The following is a 20,404-nucleotide window of genomic DNA, read 5'->3' as shown; positions in this document are numbered from 1 at the left end:
TGTAACAGAGACCTGTCCTTATATACCTCCTCTACAGGGCGTAACAGAGACCTGTCCTCTACAGGGTGTAACAGAGACCTGTCCTCTACAGGGTGTAACAGAGACCTGTCCTTATGTAACTCATCTACAGGGTGTAACAGAGACCTGTCCTTATGTAACTCCTCTACAGGGTGTAACAGAGACCTGTCCTTATGTAACTCCTCTACAGGGTGTAACAGAGACCTGTCCTTATGTAACTCCTCTACAGGGTGTAACAGAGACCTGTCCTTATATACCTCCTCTGCAGTGTGCAACAGAGACCTGTCCTTATATACCTCCTCTATAGGGTGTAACAGAGACCTGTCCTCTACAGGGTGTAACAGAGACCTGTCCTTATGAAACTCCTCTACAGGGTGTAACAGAGACCTGTCCTCTACAGGGTTTAACAGAGACCTGTCCTCTACAGGGTGTAACAGAGACCTGTCCTTATGAAACTCCTCTACAGGGTGTAACAGAGACCTGTCTTTATGAAACTCCTCTACAGGGTGTAACAGAGACCTGTCCTTATATACCTCCTCTACAGGGTGTAACAGAGACCTGTCCTTATGTAACTCCTCTACAGGGTGTAACAGAGACCTGTCCTTATGTAACTCCTCTACAGGGTGTAACAGATACATGTCCTTATATACCTCCTCTACAGTGTGCAACAGAGACCTGTCCTTATATACCTCCTCTATAGGGTGTAACAGAGACCTGTCCTCTACAGGGTGTAACAGAGACCTGTCCTTATGAAACTCCTCTACAGGGTGTAACAGAGACCTGTCCTCTACAGGGTTTAACAGAGACCTGTCCTCTACAGGGTGTAACAGAGACCTGTCCTTATGAAACTCCTCTACAGGGTGTAACAGAGACCTGTCCTTATATACCTCCTCTACAGGGTGTAACAGAGACCTGTCCTTATGAAACTCCTCTACAGGGTGTAACAGAGACATGTCCTCTACAGGGTGTAACAGAGACCTGTCCTTATATACCTCCTCTACAGGGCGTAACAGAGACCTGTCCTCTACAGGGCGTAACAGAGACCTGTCCTCTACAGGGTGTAACAGAGACCTGTCCTTATGTAACTCCTCTACAGGGTGTAACAGAGACCTGTCCTTATGTAACTCCTCTACAGGGTGTAACAGAGACCTGTCCTTATATACCTCCTCTACAGTGTGCAACAGAGACCTGTCCTTATATACCTCCTCTATAGGGTGTAACAGAGACCTGTCCTTATATCTCCTCAGGGTGTAACAGAGACCTGTCCTTATGAAACTCCTCTACAGGGTGTAACAGAGACCTGTCCTTATGAAACTCCTCTACAGGGTGTAACAGAGACCTGTCCTTATCCTCTACATGGTGTAACAGAGACCTGTCCTATGAAACTCCTCTACAGGGTGTAACAGAGACCTGTCCTTATGAAACTCCTCTACAGGGTGTAACAGAGACCTGTCCTTATGAAACTCCTCTACAGGGTGTAACAGAGACCTGTCCTTATGAAACTCCTCTACAGGGTGTAACAGAGACCTGTCCTTATGAAACTCCTCTACAGGGTGTAACAGAGACCTGTCCTTATGAAACTCCTCTACAGGGTGTAACAGAGACCTGTCCTTATGAAACTCCTCTACAGGGTGTAACAGAGACCTGTCCTTATGAAACTCCTCTACAGGGTGTAACAGAGACCTGTCCTTATGAAACTCCTCTACAGGGTGTAACAGAGACCTGTCCTTATATATCTCCTCTACAGGGTGTAACAGAGACAGGGTGTAACAGAGAACAGAGACATGTCCTTATATACCTCTACAGGGTGTAACAGAGACCTCTACAGGGTGTAACAGAGACATGTCCTTATATACCTCCTCTACAGGGTGTAACAGAGACCTCTACAGGGTGTAACAGAGACCTGTCCTTATGAAACTCCCTCTACAGGGTGTAACAGAGACCTGTCCTTATGTAACTCCTCTACAGGGGTGTAACAGAGACCTGTCCTTATGTAACTCCTCTACAGGGTGTAACAGAGACCTGTCCTTATGTAACTCCTCTACAGGGTGTAACAGAGACCTGTCCTTATGTAACTCCTCTACAGGGTGTAACAGAGACCTGTCCCTACAGGGTATGTAACTCCTCTACAGGGTGTAACAGAGACCTGTCCTTATGAAACTCCTCTACAGGGTGTAACAGAGACCTGTCCTTATGAAACTCCTCTACAGGGTGTAACAGAGACCTGTCCTTATGAAACTCCTCTACAGGAGACCTGTCCTTATGAAAACAGAGACCTGTCCTTATGAAACTCCTCTACAGGGTGTAACAGAGACCTGTCCTTATGAAACTCCTCTACAGGGTGTAACAGAGACCTGTCCTTATATACCTCCCTCTACAGGGTGTAACAGATCTCCTCTACAGGGTGTAACAGGTGTAACAGAGACATGTCCTTATATACCTCCTCTACAGGGTGTAACAGAGACCTCTACAGGGTGTAACAGAGACATGTCCTTATATACCTCCTCTACAGGGTGTAACAGAGACCTCTACAGGGTGTAACAGAGACCTGTTCTTATGTAACTCCTCTACAGGGTGTAACAGAGACCTGTCCTTATGTAACTCCTATACAGGGTGTAACAGAGACCTGTCCTTATGTAACTCCTCTACAGGGTGTAACAGAGACCTGTCCTTATGAAACTCCTCTACAGGGCGTAACAGAGACATGTCCTCTACAGGGTGTAACAGAGACCTGTCCTTATATACCTCCTCTACAGGGCGTAACAGAGACCTGTCCTCTACAGTGCGTAACAGAGACCTGTCCTCTACAGGGTGTAACAGAGACCTGTCCTTATGTAACTCCTCTACAGGGTGTAACAGAGACCTGTCCTTATGTAACTCCTCTACAGGGTGTAACAGAGACCTGTCCTTATGTAACTCCTCTACAGGGTGTAACAGAGACCTGTCCTTATGTAACTCCTCTACAGGGTGTAACAGAGACCTGTCCTTATATACCTCCTCTACAGGGTGCAACAGAGACCTGTCCTTATATACCTCCTCTATAGGGTGTAACAGAGACCTGTCCTTATGAAACTCCTCTACAGGGCGTAACAGAGACATGTCCTCTACAGGGTGTAACAGAGACCTGTCCTTATATACCTCCTCTACAGGGCGTAACAGAGACCTGTCCTCTACAGGGTGTAACAGAGACCTGTCCTCTACAGGGTGTAACAGAGACCTGTCCTTATGTAACTCATCTACAGGGTGTAACAGAGACCTGTCCTTATGTAACTCCTCTACAGGGTGTAACAGAGACCTGTCCTTATGTAACTCCTCTACAGGGTGTAACAGAGACCTGTCCTTATGTAACTCCTCTACAGGGTGTAACAGAGACCTGTCCTTATATACCTCCTCTGCAGTGTGCAACAGAGACCTGTCCTTATATACCTCCTCTATAGGGTGTAACAGAGACCTGTCCTCTACAGGGTGTAACAGAGACCTGTCCTTATGAAACTCCTCTACAGGGTGTAACAGAGACCTGTCCTCTACAGGGTTTAACAGAGACCTGTCCTCTACAGGGTGTAACAGAGACCTGTCCTTATGAAACTCCTCTACAGGGTGTAACAGAGACCTGTCTTTATGAAACTCCTCTACAGGGTGTAACAGAGACCTGTCCTTATATACCTCCTCTACAGGGTGTAACAGAGACCTGTCCTTATGTAACTCCTCTACAGGGTGTAACAGAGACCTGTCCTTATGTAACTCCTCTACAGGGTGTAACAGATACATGTCCTTATATACCTCCTCTACAGTGTGCAACAGAGACCTGTCCTTATATACCTCCTCTATAGGGTGTAACAGAGACCTGTCCTCTACAGGGTGTAACAGAGACCTGTCCTTATGAAACTCCTCTACAGGGTGTAACAGAGACCTGTCCTCTACAGGGTTTAACAGAGACCTGTCCTCTACAGGGTGTAACAGAGACCTGTCCTTATGAAACTCCTCTACAGGGTGTAACAGAGACCTGTCCTTATATACCTCCTCTACAGGGTGTAACAGAGACCTGTCCTTATGAAACTCCTCTACAGGGTGTAACAGAGACATGTCCTCTACAGGGTGTAACAGAGACCTGTCCTTATATACCTCCTCTACAGGGCGTAACAGAGACCTGTCCTCTACAGGGCGTAACAGAGACCTGTCCTCTACAGGGTGTAACAGAGACCTGTCCTTATGTAACTCCTCTACAGGGTGTAACAGAGACCTGTCCTTATGTAACTCCTCTACAGGGTGTAACAGAGACCTGTCCTTATATACCTCCTCTATAGGGTGTAACAGAGACCTGTCCTCTACAGGGTGTAACAGAGACCTGTCCTTATGAAACTCCTCTACAGGGCGTAACAGAGACATGTCCTCTACAGGGTGTAACAGAGACCTGTCCTTATATACCTCCTCTACAGGGCGTAACAGAGACCTGTCCTCTACAGGGTGTAACAGAGACCTGTCCTCTACAGGGTGTAACAGAGACCTGTCCTTATGTAACTCATCTACAGGGTGTAACAGAGACCTGTCCTTATGTAACTCCTCTACAGGGTGTAACAGAGACCTGTCCTTATGTAACTCCTCTACAGGGTGTAACAGAGACCTGTCCTTATGTAACTCCTCTACAGGGTGTAACAGAGACCTGTCCTTATATACCTCCTCTGCAGTGTGCAACAGAGACCTGTCCTTATATACCTCCTCTATAGGGTGTAACAGAGACCTGTCCTCTACAGGGTGTAACAGAGACCTGTCCTTATGAAACTCCTCTACAGGGTGTAACAGAGACCTGTCCTCTACAGGGTTTAACAGAGACCTGTCCTCTACAGGGTGTAACAGAGACCTGTCCTTATGAAACTCCTCTACAGGGTGTAACAGAGACCTGTCTTTATGAAACTCCTCTACAGGGTGTAACAGAGACCTGTCCTTATATACCTCCTCTACAGGGTGTAACAGAGACCTGTCCTTATGTAACTCCTCTACAGGGTGTAACAGAGACCTGTCCTTATGTAACTCCTCTACAGGGTGTAACAGATACCTGTCCTTATATACCTCCTCTACAGTGTGCAACAGAGACCTGTCCTTATATACCTCCTCTATAGGGTGTAACAGAGACCTGTCCTCTACAGGGTGTAACAGAGACCTGTCCTTATGAAACTCCTCTACAGGGTGTAACAGAGACCTGTCCTCTACAGGGTTTAACAGAGACCTGTCCTCTACAGGGTGTAACAGAGACCTGTCCTTATGAAACTCCTCTACAGGGTGTAACAGAGACCTGTCCTTATATACCTCCTCTACAGGGTGTAACAGAGACCTGTCCTTATGAAACTCCTCTACAGGGTGTAACAGAGACATGTCCTCTACAGGGTGTAACAGAGACCTGTCCTTATATACCTCCTCTACAGGGCGTAACAGAGACCTGTCCTTATATACCTCCTCTACAGTGTGCAACAGAGACCTGTCCTTATATACCTCCTCTATAGGGTGTAACAGAGACCTGTCCTCTACAGGGTGTAACAGAGACCTGTCCTTATGAAACTCCTCTACAGGGTGTAACAGAGACCTGTCCTCTACAGGGTTTAACAGAGACCTGTCCTCTACAGGGTGTAACAGAGACCTGTCCTTATGAAACTCCTCTACAGGGTGTAACAGAGACCTGTCTTTATGAAACTCCTCTACAGGGTGTAACAGAGACCTGTCCTTATATACCTCCTCTACAGGGTGTAACAGAGACCTGTCCTCTACAGGGTGTAACAGAGACCTGTCCTTATATAACTCCTCTACAGGGTGTAGCTGAGACTGAGATGGAGAAAGATCTGGCAAGGACCTTCAAGATCTTCTTCCATGGCAGTGGAGATAAGGTGACACACACACACACTCTCTCTCGTGAATGATCTCTCTCTCTCTCGTGAATGATCTCTCTCTCTCGTGAATGATCTCTTTCTCTCGTGAATGATCTCTCTCTCTCTCGTGAATGATCTCTCTCTCTCGTTAATGATCTCCCTCTCTCTCTCTCGTGAATGATCTCTGTTGTGTTGTTCTCCAGGATAATGTTCCTGAGATCAACACTGCTGGAGTTTGTGCCAGAGGTGAGTCTAGAAGACAAACCAACGTTCTGATTGGAGGCTTGGGGCTGAAGGCTTGACCTATGGTATTCAACTAACTAACCAACTGACTGGATGGACAATACTGTGCTGTAAAACTTGTGCAACATAGTACATTTCTGTCAATAAATCTTCACACTGCAGACTACACTGTGCGTGTGTGTGTGTGTGTGTGTGTGTAGGTGGTCTGTTCGTAGGACTGCCAGACGAGATACCCAGGAGTTCTATCCTCAGTGAGACTGCTCTGCAGTTCTACATCACTCAGTTCAAAGACAAGGGATTCAGGTATACACACACACACACACACACACAATGGCAGCAGCAGGAGGAGAGTGACAGAGTGTTCTGTTTTTCCAGAGGGCCGTTGAACTGGTACCGAAATGTTGTGAGCAACTGGAAATGGCTATGCTCCCGACCCAGGGCTAAGGTAGGGTGTGTGTGTGTGTGTGTGTGTGTGTGATATCTTAACACAGTTACAGTATATGTTGAGGAATGATGGTGGTTTCCTGTGTTTGTATATAGCTCTTGATGCCAGCTCTCATGGTGACAGCTGGTAAAGATCCTGTCCTGCTGCCTGTCTTCTCCAAGGGAATGGAAAACATGGTGAGACCACACACACACACATATTTATACACACATGTATACATGTAGATGCCACGTGTGACTGTGACATCTCTGTGTGTCAGATCCCGAACCTAACAAGAGGACACATCGAAGAATGTGGACACTGGACCCAGATGGAAAGGTCGGTCCCAGTGTGTGTGTGTGTGTGTGTCTGTGTGTATGTGTGTCCTTGCACAGACCAATGGAGGGGAGGCTGACTGTGTGAACTCTGCAGTCAGTTCCTGTTAGTCCCCAGAATAACCTCTGACCTAAAGCCCTGCTGAGGGAGACAGGTCAGGTAGAGGTTAAAGGTCATAGCTTCACTTCTGCTCTGCAGTCTAAATAATTTGGTGTGTTGTTTTGTATAAACTGTATAAACACAGTATAAACTGTGTAAAGTTTACTGGTTGAAAGAGTTGTGTATATTGGCTGACATACTGTATTTGGCATGACGTGTGTGTGTGTTCTTTTTAGGCCATCTGAGCTGAACACCATTCTGATCTCCTGGCTGAAAGACACTCACAACAACACCGGAGTTGCCATGACACCCAAGCTGTGATCAGTTACCAGGACAACATATTCCTTTGTAGTGAACTGTTGGAATCATCTGTTAATTCAGAATTATTTCTACAACTGTACGATGCCCTTTTTAATTTTTTTTGACGTGAAACATTTTTCTCTTCTAAAGACGCACACGCTGCACAAGTAGACTGTATCAACAGCCACGACACCTCCAGCATGATGTCTCAAAACGGCCCTTTTTGAGACATTTCGTGAGAAGGTGCGACTGACCTATACGTTGAGTGTACAAAATATAAAGGACACCTGCTCTTTCCATGACTTAGGCCCTATTCTACACCTGCATTGCTTGCTGTTTTGGGGTGTTTTAGGCTGGGTTTCTGTACAGCACTTTGTGACATCAGCTGATGTAAGAAGGGCTTTATAAATACATTTGATTTGAATTTGATTTGACAAGTGTTACTATAGAATGTCGATTATGTCATTATTACCTCAGCGTGTCTGTTTTTTCCAGTGGACGATTCAGACGGGATTAGTTTTTACCAAACTGCCCTTGTAATTATTTTTGTCCCCCCCCTGATTGGCCGTTACGACGGAAGCCTGGAGGCTCTTCTAGGTCGTGAAGATATTTTAAATGTCTAGAGATCAACCAGCTCTGTCACAATAGTACAGAGTTTAACAGTTCTGCACCCAGTTTGGGTAAGAACACCAGAACAAATTGAAGCTTAAAACAAAGTGCTATACAGGTGAATGATTTGTTTTGTTAAATAGCTACTTTTCTAGTGCCACACTTCTCTTTCCATAGATGAAGTGGACGATATTGTGCCATTGAATTGATCATTTGCCAAATCCGTCTGGTAACTAAATGTCTGCGTAGTTTACAGTTCATGGTTCTTATTAATATGCATTATCATTATTATCATTATTAGTATTATTATTATAATTATTATTATTATCATTATTAGTATTATTATTATAATTATTATTATTATCATTATTAGTATTATTATTATAATTATTATTATTATTATTATTATTATCATTATTATATTATTATGATTATTATTATTTTATTATTATTATTTTTTTATTATTATTATTATTATATTATTATTATTATTATTTTATTATTATTATTATATTATTATTATTATTATTATGATTATTATTATTTTATTATTATTATTATTTTATTATTATTATCATTATTATTTAGTCTTTCTCTGAACTGAAAGCCATTAGCCCAATATTAGGCAATCCCTAGACATTTAAAATATATTCACGACCTAGAAGAGCCTGCAGGCTTCCGTCGTAACGGCCAATCGGGGGGGGGGGGACAAAAACAATTACAGGGGCAGTTTGGTAAAACTAATCCTGTCTGAATCGTCCACTGGAAAGAACAGACAAGCTGGGGTAATAATGACACACCTGACTTTCTATAGTAAGACTAGTCCCGTACGAATAGGGGTAAAGAAGGATTTTTAAGCCTTGAGACAATTGAGACATGGATTGTGTATGTGTGTCATTCAGAAGGTGAATGGACAAGACATATAAGATTCAAGTGCCTTTTAAACAGGGTATGGTAGTAGATGCCAGGCGCAACGGTTTGTGTCAAGAACTGCGAGAGTGGAGGAAGAGGAGAGAGTGGAGGAAGAGGAGAGGGTAGAGGAGAGGGTAGAGGAGAGGGTGGAGGAAGAGGAGAGAGTGGAGGAAGAGGAGAGGGTGGAGGAAGAGGAGAGAGTGGAGGAAGAGGAGAGGGTGGAGGAAGAGGAGAGGGTGGAGGAAGAGGAGAGAGTGGAGGAAGAGGAGAGGGTGGAGGAAGAGGAGAGAGTGGAGGAAGAGGAGAGGGTGGAGGAAGAGGAGAGGGTGGAGGAAGAGGAGAGAGTGGAGGAAGAGGAGAGAGTGGAGGAAGAGGAGAGTGTGTGTTATCATCAAACAGCTTCCCTCTGTAATGCTGTACACACATTCACACTATAGGAGAAAGCGCTTCTGAGATTAAATTACTTTTCTAAGTAAATGCTTTCCTTCAATGTACCGCGCCTTTTCATTCCCCAGAACACAAGCACAAAGCGCAGATTCATATTTTCGCCATCGATTCATGTCCCACATCACCTTAACAACGATATGAGATCGAATTCAGGTCTCTACTCAATCCGCATCGTGGAAGTAGAGCGTGATTGAAACGTGAAGTCAATGTTCCCGCGTTAGTGGAGACTCACGGTAAACACTGCATGTGTCAGCACATTCACAAATGACCTTTCCATTTCTGTAACGCTTTGGCAGTACAGATAGAATGGTGCCCACGTCCCTTACACTGAAGTAACCCCCCTTCTCTCTCGCTCTCTCTTGAGACACACAGAATAATGGGAAAGTGTTTTACTGTATTTTATTGATGTGTGTGTATATATATATATATATAAAATATATATATATAAAAAAACAGTGTTCAATGTAACCCTGAATGTAAAAACTCAGAAATATAATTGACTCTATATCAGCATCCTACACTGATGAGTTACATTTAAAAAAAAAATACTGTTATGATTCTCCTTGTTGTACCTCGTTAGTAGATATCTAGAGGGAATTAAACTGTAGACCGTGTTCCAATCTAGAACACAGCCACGGTCGTCGTCATGGTTACAACTTCTTCTTCTCAAACGGCTTCTTCCAGGTGGGCAGGATCTGGGAGTAGACCTTTTCAATCTGTAACCAATGACAACAGATCTTCTCAATCTTACAACCAATCACATCAGACATTGTTGCACATCATACCCCCCTTCCCCCTCAAAAGACACACACGTGTAACAGTATAACTTTAAACCTACTTCAAGGTCTCAGAGCAAGTGACGTAACCGATTGAAACGCAATTTAGCGCGCACCGCTAACTAAGCTAGCCGTTTCACATCCGTTACACACGCACTCACCATCCCTACCCTTACCTGGGTGGACTTCTTGAGTCCGTATCTGAAGAGCGTGGCCTGGTGTTCAGAGTTATGAAACAGGATGTCGAAGGTGACGTCTCTACCTATCATGTCGTCTATAGCAGGTTTCACCAGAGAGTAGAAGTCCCTGGGAGGATGGACCTCATCCAGCAAGTTCCTCACCTGCATACATTCACACAGAGGAGCTATAACCTCACCTACACACACAGTAAATATTATATTATTATAGTTTACATCTGAGTGTGTTACCTTGTATTTCCGTCCCACCACCTCCACTGGGTCCAGTTTGACCTCTGACTTCAGGGCTCGACCAAATAACAGCAGCTTCGTCTCCGAGTCTACACACAAAGTCGGTCAGTACAGCATAGCAAGTGTGTGTGTCGTTTCACGATACTTGTGATTACTTAAAAAAATATATATATATTTAACTAGGCAAGTCAGTTAAGAACAAATTATTTTTTACAATGACAGCCTAGGAACAGTGGGTTAACTGCCTGTTCAGGGGCAGAACAACAGGTTTGTACCTTGTCAGCTCGGGGATTCGATCGAGCAACCTTTCGGTTACTGGCCCAATGCTCCAACCACTAGGCTACCTGCCGCCCAGGTAGCCTAATGGTTGGACTTGAAGTCCTCACAAAAATAGTTAACCGAATGAAATTCAGAGAAGTGAGGACATTTTGACGGCTCTCACTTGTAAAAAGGCCAATTTAGGCTTCGGGGTTTATGGTATCAATTGTTGGTCCCCAAAAAGTCCTCACAAGTATAATAACACAAAAACGAAAATAAATGCAAATTGTTGTGGACATGGAAACAGGTTGTCTGAATTCAATAACGTTTTGCGTCTACTTTCCCCTAACCTAAACACTGCCCGCAGATTCTGAAACAGGTGTGTACGTTACCACTGTAGTTGTCTTCCAGATTAGACGATGTTTATGAATTCGTGGGCATTGTAGCATATTTAGGGTCCTCATTTATAAACCGTTGACGTGAGAATGTGCTTGCCACCCCACAAACCTGCGATATATGCGTACGCACATCTGGTAGCAGTTGAAATATTGTATTGCGTTGCTGGAAAGTAAGTATGTCGTGCAAATGGGGGATATGATGTAAAGCTTACGTTTTTTATGCTATGTCTGAATAGCTTACTGTAAATTGAAATGTCTCAAGGTGAAAATGATTTCATTTATGATACATAATACATAGTTCTTTAACACCTTTTCTGGCCATGACGGTTCATATTCCAGAATAAGCTTTAGCCCAAAACAAATTCAGGCTGGTCACCCATGACACAAGTCAGTATTTCCATCCATGTGTGAGGATATAGGGAGATGACGTAGAAACCGGCCACTAGGGGACGCTGTTACTTCACGTAGGTTTCAACGTTGTGGACGGCGATAAACATCTGAATCTAAAGGTTGAGTGTAGGCTTCTAGACAATGTTTCAGAATTTGCGGGCAGAGTAGCACATTTAGGTTTGGGAAAAAGTAAATGCAAAACATGATTGAAATCAAATGATCAGTTTACAGGTACACAACACATTTTTATTTTTTTACTGCAAATAATGCAAATGTATTTGTAAAAAATGCAAACATTCTGACAACAGACATTTAATCAAGATTGCCATTGCTCCTTATTAACTTGTCTAATTCCAATACTTTTAGTAACTTCCCTGGTCTAATTCCAATACTTTTAGTAACTTCCCTGGTCTAATTCCAATACTTTTAGTAACTTACTTCCCTGGTCTAATTCCAATACTTTTAGTAACTTACTTCCCTGGTCTAATTCCAATACTTTTAGTAACTTACTTCCCTGGTCTAATTCCAATACTTTTAGTAACTTCCCTGGTCTAATTCCAATACTTTTAGTAACTTACTTCCCTGGTCTAATTCCAATACTTTTAGTAACTTCCCTGGTCTAATTCCAATACTTTTAGTAACTTACTTCCCTGGTCTAATTCCAATACTTTTAGTAACTTCCCTGGTCTAATTCCAATACTTCCACAGTATACAGCAGATAAGGGTGTAATATTGTCACCACAAAGGGCATTTTTTCAGGCAGAGTTTTAATACTCGTTCACACGTGCAGTTTCAAGACGGGTCAAATTTATATTGGGAAAAATGCGCATGTATTGCGTGCGACAAGTTTAAAAATCTTTTGTACAAATTGTTTTCAGAAATGGAGCATGCAGATATTTAGTGTCAAATGTACGCAGCGGTTATAAATGAGGCCCCTCACGATAAACAGGGGGAGTTGGCTCAGGTCTGAACCCTGACTCTGCCACACTCTCCCTGAGCCCCCCCCAATAAATGTTTGGGGCTGACTCTCGGGCTTCCTTCTGTGCCGCCGTGCTTGTCTCTTCGACTCCATTCTCCTATAGCCCTCTTCGCACTGCTCCAGCGAATCCCAGGCGGGCTCCGGCACTCTCTTTGGGTCGACCGCCCACCTGTCTATTTCCTCCCAAGTCGTATACTCTAAACTTCGTAGCTCCTGCTGCCGCTGCCTGTCACCACGCTGCTTGGTCCTGGTGTGGTGGGTGATTCTGTTACGGTTTTCTTCCATCGAAAGAGAGTCGGACCAAAATGCAGCGTGGTAATTTTGATACGTGTTTAATAAACTAATAAACACGATAATACAAAAACAAGACACGGAACGTGAAAACCTATACAGCCTATCTGGTGACAACTAACACAGAGACAGGAACAATCACCCACGAAATACTCAAAGAATATGGCTGCCTAAATATGGCTCCCAATCAGAGACAACGATAATCACCTGACTCTGATTGAGAACCGCCTCAGGCAGCCATAGACTATGCTAGACACCCCCAAGACGAAACACACCACAAAAAACCCATGTCACACCCTAGCCTGACCAAATAACTGAAGATAAACACAATATATTTCGACCAGGGCGTGACACTCTTCCTCAACGTGATCAAGACAAAGTAGATGATTGTGGACTAAAGGAAAAAGAGGACAGAGCACAACCCCATTCTCATCGACGGGGCTGTAGTGGAGCAGGTTGAGATTTTCAAGTTCCTTGCTGTCCACATCACCAACAAACTAACATGGTCCAAGCACACCAAGCCAGTCGTGAAGAGGGAACGACAAAACCTATTCCCCCTCAGGAGACTGAAATGATTTGACATGGGTCCTCAGATCCTCAAAAGGTTCTACAGCTGCAGCATCGAGAGCATCATTGCCTGGTATGGCAACTTCTCGGCCTCCGACCGCAAGGCACTACAGAGGGTAGTGCAAACGGTCCAGTACATCACTGGAGCCAAGCTTCCTGCCATCCAGGAACTCTATACCAGACGGTGTCAGAGGAAGGCCCTAAAAATTGTCAAAGACTCCAGCCACCCTAGTCATAGACTGTTCTCTCTACCACGGCAAGCGGTACCGGAACACCAAGTCTAGGTCCAAGAGGCTTCTAAACAGCTTCTACCACCAAGCCATAAGGCTCAAGAACATCTAATCAAATGGCCACCCAGACTATTTGCACCTCCCCCCCCCCCTCTTTTACACCGCTGCTACTCTCTGTTGTTATCATCTATGCATAGTCACTTTAATAACTCTACCTACATGTACATATTACCTCAACTAACTGGTGCCCCCACACATTGACTCTGTACCGGTACCCCCTGTATATAGCCTCCACATTGACTCTGTACCAGTATCCCCTGTATATAGTCTCCACATTGACTCTGTACCGGTGCCCCCACACATTGACTCTGTACCGGTACCCCCTGTATATAGCCTCCACATTGACTCTGTACCGGTACCCCCTGTATATAGCCTCCACATTGACTCTGTACCGGTACCCCCTGTATATAGCCTCCACATTGACTCTGTACCGGTACCCCCACACATTGACTCTGTACCGGTACCCCCCTGTATATAGTCTCCACATTGACTCTGTACCGGTACCCCCACACATTGACTCTGTACCGGTACCCCCCTGTATATAGTCTCCACATTGACTCTGTACCGGTACCCCCCTGTATATAGTCTCCACATTGACTCTGTACCGGTACCCCCTGTATATAGACTGGCTATTGTTATTTTACTGCTGCTCTTTAATGACTTGTTACTTTTATTTCTTATTCTCATCCAAATATAGATATTTTTTTAACTGCATTGCTGTTTCAGGGTTTGTAAGGTTCACTGTAAGGTTCACTGTAAGTTTCACTGTAAGGTTCACTTTAAGGTTCACTGTAAGTTTCACAGTAAGTTTCACTGTAAGGTTCACTGTAAGTTTCACTGTAAGGTTCACTGTAAGTTTCACTGTAAGGTTCACTGTAAGTTTCACTGTAAGGTTCACTTTAAGGTTCACTGTAAGTTTCACAGTAAGGTTCACTGTAAGGTTCACTGTAAGTTTCACTGTAAGGTTCACTTTAAGGTTCACTGTAAGTTTCACAGTAAGGTTCACTGTAAGGTTCACTGTAAGTTTCACTGTAAGGTTCACTGTAAGTTTCACTGTAAGGTTCACTTTAAGGTTCACTGTACCTGTTCTATTCATGTGACTAATACATTTTGATTTGAACATGCGAGTCATTGCAACATTTGTAGAATTGCACGAAAATAGCTTTAAACCTGCACAACTTTTCCCCAACCAATGTCAAAATGTGTAGAATTGCAGGAAATTAGCTGTAAAACTTCAACAACAACAGAACAAGTTCTGTAAAGCAAACTGTTTTGTTTACCTTTGTTAACAAAAATATATAACAGATCCCTCTGTATGTATTTAATCATTTTTCATCCCGGTGCTGAGTTGATGTGCCGTGGCTAATCTGTGTTTGTAGATCAGTGAATGAAGCTACAACAACCAAAGAGATAATGGCTGGGGGGTGGCTCACTAAAACTCAAACCCTGGTTAAGGCCCTGTGTGTGTGTGTGTGTGTGTGTCTGTGTGTGTTGACACAGACCTCTGCAGGTAAGATGTGCTACGTAGGGCACTCCATCCCTCTCTCCGTAATAAATTCCAAAATGGGAGAAGTATTTATTCAGAGGAAACTCCAGGATGTCTCCTGGGAACGGCTTCGGATGGGAACTCCCCTACAAGGCAGAGAGAAACTAGAACTGAGACATGGTTACACACACACACACACACACACACACACACCACACACCACACACACACACACACACACACTTCCCCAAACTCAGAACCAAAACCCCACTACAGTTCCTGTGTTGATATAAAGTGCTAGTTGCTACAGATTGGTCAATCCTAGCTCAATAACCAATAATGTAGCTGCAAGCAGCAATGAACGGGGTTCACAGGATGACAGAAAGGACACGAGAGCAGTTGGATAACAAAGCAAGGACTATCCTGTAATAACTATCTTCCTTTATGTGCAATCAGTGAAAGCATTACCATGTTTATCTCTCAGTAACACAAGGACGAAGTTTGGTCTTTGGATACAGCAGGTAATCATTCTTAGGGCTCAATTTTAACAAACCTAACACAATGGTAAATCGTACCGCTGGAGCTAGGGCTAGAGGTCCGGGTGTGTGTTCGAAATATTGTTTTGCTATTTTCACTGTGGACATTATCAGCGCAATAGCTGGAGGTGGCACGAAAGGGCTGTGTTTTGATAAATATATTATAGGTGTGACGAGGGCTTGGCCACTCATTGGCCAATCAACACGCTGCATGCCGTTGTCTCAAGTTCTGTAGGTTATTAGCAGTATTTGCGCTGTCATCAACCTGGGGGCCAAGGAATATATTCTACCTAGTCCATTGTGGATTGATACAGTTGTTTAAATAAGACAGGCTACAGTAATGAGTAATAGCAACAGTAAAAAAATAAGATAATCCATTGTGGATTGATACAGTTTGGTTGATACAGTTGTTTAAATAAGACAGGCTACAGTAATGAGTAATAGCAACAGTAAAAAATAAGATAATCCATTGTGGATTGATACAGTTTGGTTGATACAGTTGTTTAAATAAGATAGGCTACAGTTGTAATAGCAACAGTAAAAATAAGATAATCCATTTGGTTGATACAGTTGTTTAAATAAGACAGGCTACAGTAATGAGTAATAGCAACAGTAAAAAATAAGATAATCCATTGTGGATTGATACAGTTTGGTTGATACAGTTGTTTAAATAAGACAGGCTACAGTAATGAGTAATAGCAACAGTAAAAAATAAGATAATCCATTGTGGATTGATACAGTTTGGTTGATACAGTTGTTTAAATAAGACAGGCTACAGTAATGAGTAATAGCAACAGTAAAAAATAAGATAATCCATTGTGGATTGATACAGTTTGGTTGATACAGTTGTTTAAATAAGACAGGCTACAGTAATGAGTAATAGCAACAGTAAAAAATAAGATAATCCATTGTGGATTGATACAGTTGTTTAAATAAGACAGGCTACAGTAATGAGTAATAGCAACAGTAAAAAATAAGATAATCCATTGTGGATTGATACAGTTTGGTTGATACAGTTGTTTAAATAAGACAGGCTACAGTAATGAGTAATAGCAACAGTAAAAATAAGATAATCCATTGTGGATTGATACAGAGTTGATACAGTTGTTTAAATAAGACAGGCTACAGTAATGAGTAATAGCAACAGTAAAAAATAAGATAATCCATTGTGGATTGATACAGTTTAGTTGATACAGTTGTTTAAATAAGACAGGCTACAGTAATGAGTAATAGCAACAGTAAAAATAAGATAATCCATTGTGGATTGATACAGTTTAGTTGATACAGTTGTTTAAATAAGACAGGCTACAGTAATGAGTAATAGCAACAGTAAAAAATAAGATAATCCATTGTGGATTGATACAGTTTGGTTGATACAGTTGTTTAAATAAGATAGGCTACAGTAATGAGTAATAGCAACAGTAAAAAATAAGATAATCCATTGTGGATTGATACAGTTGTTTAAATAAGACAGGCTACAGTAATGAGTAATAGCAACAGTAAAAAATAAGATAATCCATTGTGGATTGATACAGTTTGGTTGATACAGTTGTTTAAATAAGACAGGCTACAGTAATGAGTAATAGCAACAGTAAAAATAAGATAATCCATTGTGGATTGATACAGTTTAGTTGATACAGTTGTTTAAATAAGACAGGCTACAGTAATGAGTAATAGCAACAGTAAAAAATAAGATAATCCATTGTGGATTGATACAGTTTGGTTGATACAGTTGTTTAAATAAGACAGGCTACAGTAATGAGTAATAGCAACAGTAAAAAATAAGATAATCCATTGTGGATTGATACAGTTTGGTTGATACAGTTGTTTAAATAAGACAGGCTACAGTAATGAGTAATAGCAACAGTAAAAAATGAGATAATCCATTGTGGATTGATACAGTTGTTTAAATAAGATAATCCATTGTGGATTGATACAGTTTGGTTGATACAGTTGTTTAAATAAGACAGGCTACAGTAATGAGTAATAGCAACAGTAAAAAATAAGATAATCCATTGTGGGTTGATACAGTTGTTTAAATAAGATAATCCATTGTGGATTGATACAGTTGTTTAAATAAAATAATCCATTGTGGATTGATACAGTTGTTTAAATAAGATAATCCATTGTGGATTGATACAGTTGTTTAAATAAGATAATCCATTGTGGATTGATACAGTTGTTTAAATAAGATAATCCATTGTGGATTGATACAGTTGTTTAAATAAAATAATCCATTGTGGGTTGATACAGTTGTTTAAATAAGATAATCCATTGTGGGTTGATACAGTTGTTTAAATAAGATAATCCATTGTGGATTGATACAGTTGTTTAAATAAGATAATCCATTGTGGATTGATACAGTTGTTTAAATAAGATAATCCATTGTGGATTGATACAGTTGTTTAAATAAGATAATCCATTGTGGATTGATACAGTTGTTTAAATAAGATAATCCATTGTGGATTGATACAGTTGTTTAAATAAGATAATCCATTGTTTGCTCTACACATTTGGAGTGTTGACAGCCAACATTGTTGCATTTGTCTTAAAATCTCTGTTTAAGACAAGACAGACTTCATGACCAAAATGATCCTATTTAGACTTTGCAGTACATTTTTACACTAGAATAAAAGTTTGTTGACTCACATCAATGCCACAACATGCCGTTTTTAAAATGAGAAGTTGATTTTTTAAGTCTAATATTCATTTTCATGAGACAAAGTCCACTTGATTGATAGTTATTTATCTAATATTTCATGGTGCCAATGACATCTATAGCGCCACCAACTGGTCTGGTGAAGCCATCTAAGGTTGAAGTTACTTTATATTCACACAGTTTCTAAGGGCATAAGGTTTACATACCAAATGTTATGGTCCCATGTCCATCGGTTCAACCCTTATAGCCCTGTTGTGATATGGTGCCATCTAGTGGTGTAGCGTGGCCCACTTTGAATGCAACAACAATCATTCTCAAATCGAGTCAATCTGATTCACGGTTCATGAGAAAACGATATCTAAAAAGTGTTTTTAGCATTAGCACATTGGCAAAAGTACATATGTGGTTCATAATGAGAAAATTATTGCATATGCTAATAATTAGTTGCTAATAGTTTCCTTATGAATACCACATCCAGTGAGGTTCTTCTAAGGGACGTCCATGATAGCGATGACACGGTTCAAGTTCATAGGCCAGTGGTTTAAATGGACTTGTCAAATCTCATTTGTGATTTGTCAATAACTCTGCCATCTTTAGACCAGTGAGTCATTTGGTCCTATGGTTCATGAGAACATTTCCAGTATTTTTGTCTGCATAATAACGTATTTGCTAGCATCTACTGGTATAGTGTTATAGTATTTTTGTCTGCATAATAACGTATTTGCTAGCATCTACTGGTATAGTGTTATAGTATTTTTGTCTGCATAATAACGTATTTGCTAGCATCTACTGGTATAGTGTTATAGTGGTATAGTATTTTTGTCTGCATAATAACGTATTTGCTAGCATCTACTGGTATAGTGTTATAGTATTTTTGTCTGCATAATAACGTATTTGCTAGCATCTACTGGTATAGTGTTATAGTGGTATAGTATTTTTGTCTGCATAATAACGCATTTGCTAGCATCTACTGGTATAGTGTTATAGTGGTATAGTATTTTTGTCTGCATAATAACGCATTTGCTAGCATCTACTGGTATAGTGTTATAGTGGTATAGTATTTTTGTCTGCATAATAACGTATTTGCTAGCATCTACTGGTATAGTGTGCCCATCTTTAAATGCATCAACGTTTTTTTCTCAAACTCTTTAGGGACTATTGTGATGAGTCGAAAGACCAAATTTGCTGTGAATCTGACTTTTAAGTCCATGAGAATAATTTGGGGAATTATTTTAAGCATTAGCGTTACATAATCAACAAGGGAATTGTTAACAGTTATTCCTTTTAAGATATCAATGCCAAACTTGGGAGTGGATTTACAAAGAACTCAAGACATCTCTGAACCAATCCCTCAGCCTTGCTCAAACTAAGTTAAGATGTACAATTGGCGTACATATTTAATTTGATGTTTTTGGGGTTTATGGTTCATTATATATATTTTTTTCGTTTTTAGAGGTTTTCCAATTATGTGAAATATAAAGGAAAAATCTATCCTGACGGACATTATGAGTCATTGAGGCAAATTTGTTCAGCCTGAGGAAAGACACCTGAATACGTTTCAGCGCCACCTACAGGCCAACCAGTGCCATTATTTTAGACCAGGTTGCTCATGGCTTCTAGTTTCTGCGTGCCAAATTAGAAAATAAAGTTACCAATCTATGCTTGAGTTATTTGACTATGCAATTATCAAAGAATAACAATAGATTTGCTGTGAATCCCTAATAATGTCTAATCATATATGATTAAGTATAATAGTACCAGGTAGTAATGACAAGATAATATAACAATGTGATTAAGTAGAATCCTACCAGGTAGTAATGACAAGATAATATAACAATGACAAGATAATATAACAATTTCATTAAGTATAATCCTACCAGCCCCATGGGTGTTGGTGTTTCTCTTCTGTGTGCTTTGAAACTCCAGTCACAGACACACACTTTAGAGAGACACTGAGAAATGCATAGATGATCTGAGAGCCTCTACTAATCTTAATAATATCTCAGTCATGTTTTGCATAAGGGACCGTGATAATATGACCCCTGTTCAGTCAGGAAACACCTGTTGACACAGCCACACACACCCTCAAATATAGAGAAA

At 41.4% G+C, this 20,404-nt stretch overlaps 1 protein-coding gene and 1 pseudogene across 1 annotated transcript; one reads left to right on the top strand and one right to left on the bottom strand.

Moving 5' to 3' along the window:
• Nucleotides 1-9,276, top strand: part of LOC115113794 (bifunctional epoxide hydrolase 2-like) — a 34,024-nt pseudogene extending 24,748 nt beyond the window's left edge.
• A 352-nt stretch (nucleotides 9,277-9,628) lies between these two features.
• Nucleotides 9,629-20,288, bottom strand: LOC135574373 (phospholipase A and acyltransferase 1-like). The gene is made up of 5 exons (XM_065025887.1): nucleotides 20,182-20,288; nucleotides 15,126-15,255; nucleotides 10,451-10,539; nucleotides 10,199-10,363; nucleotides 9,629-9,962 (listed from the first exon to the last, which is right to left on the bottom strand). Exons 1-5 carry the CDS (start codon nucleotides 20,188-20,190, stop codon nucleotides 9,897-9,899), a joined length of 459 nt encoding a protein of 152 aa, XP_064881959.1. The 5' UTR covers nucleotides 20,191-20,288; the 3' UTR covers nucleotides 9,629-9,896.
• Between the last annotated feature and the right edge of the window lie 116 nt (nucleotides 20,289-20,404).

This window comes from Oncorhynchus nerka, linkage group LG12 (genome assembly GCF_034236695.1).
Source record: "Oncorhynchus nerka isolate Pitt River linkage group LG12, Oner_Uvic_2.0, whole genome shotgun sequence".
Classification (NCBI taxonomy): domain Eukaryota; kingdom Metazoa; phylum Chordata; class Actinopteri; order Salmoniformes; family Salmonidae; genus Oncorhynchus; species Oncorhynchus nerka.
Note: the sequence above shows the minus strand (reverse complement) of the source record. Positions and strands in the feature narration are given on the sequence as shown.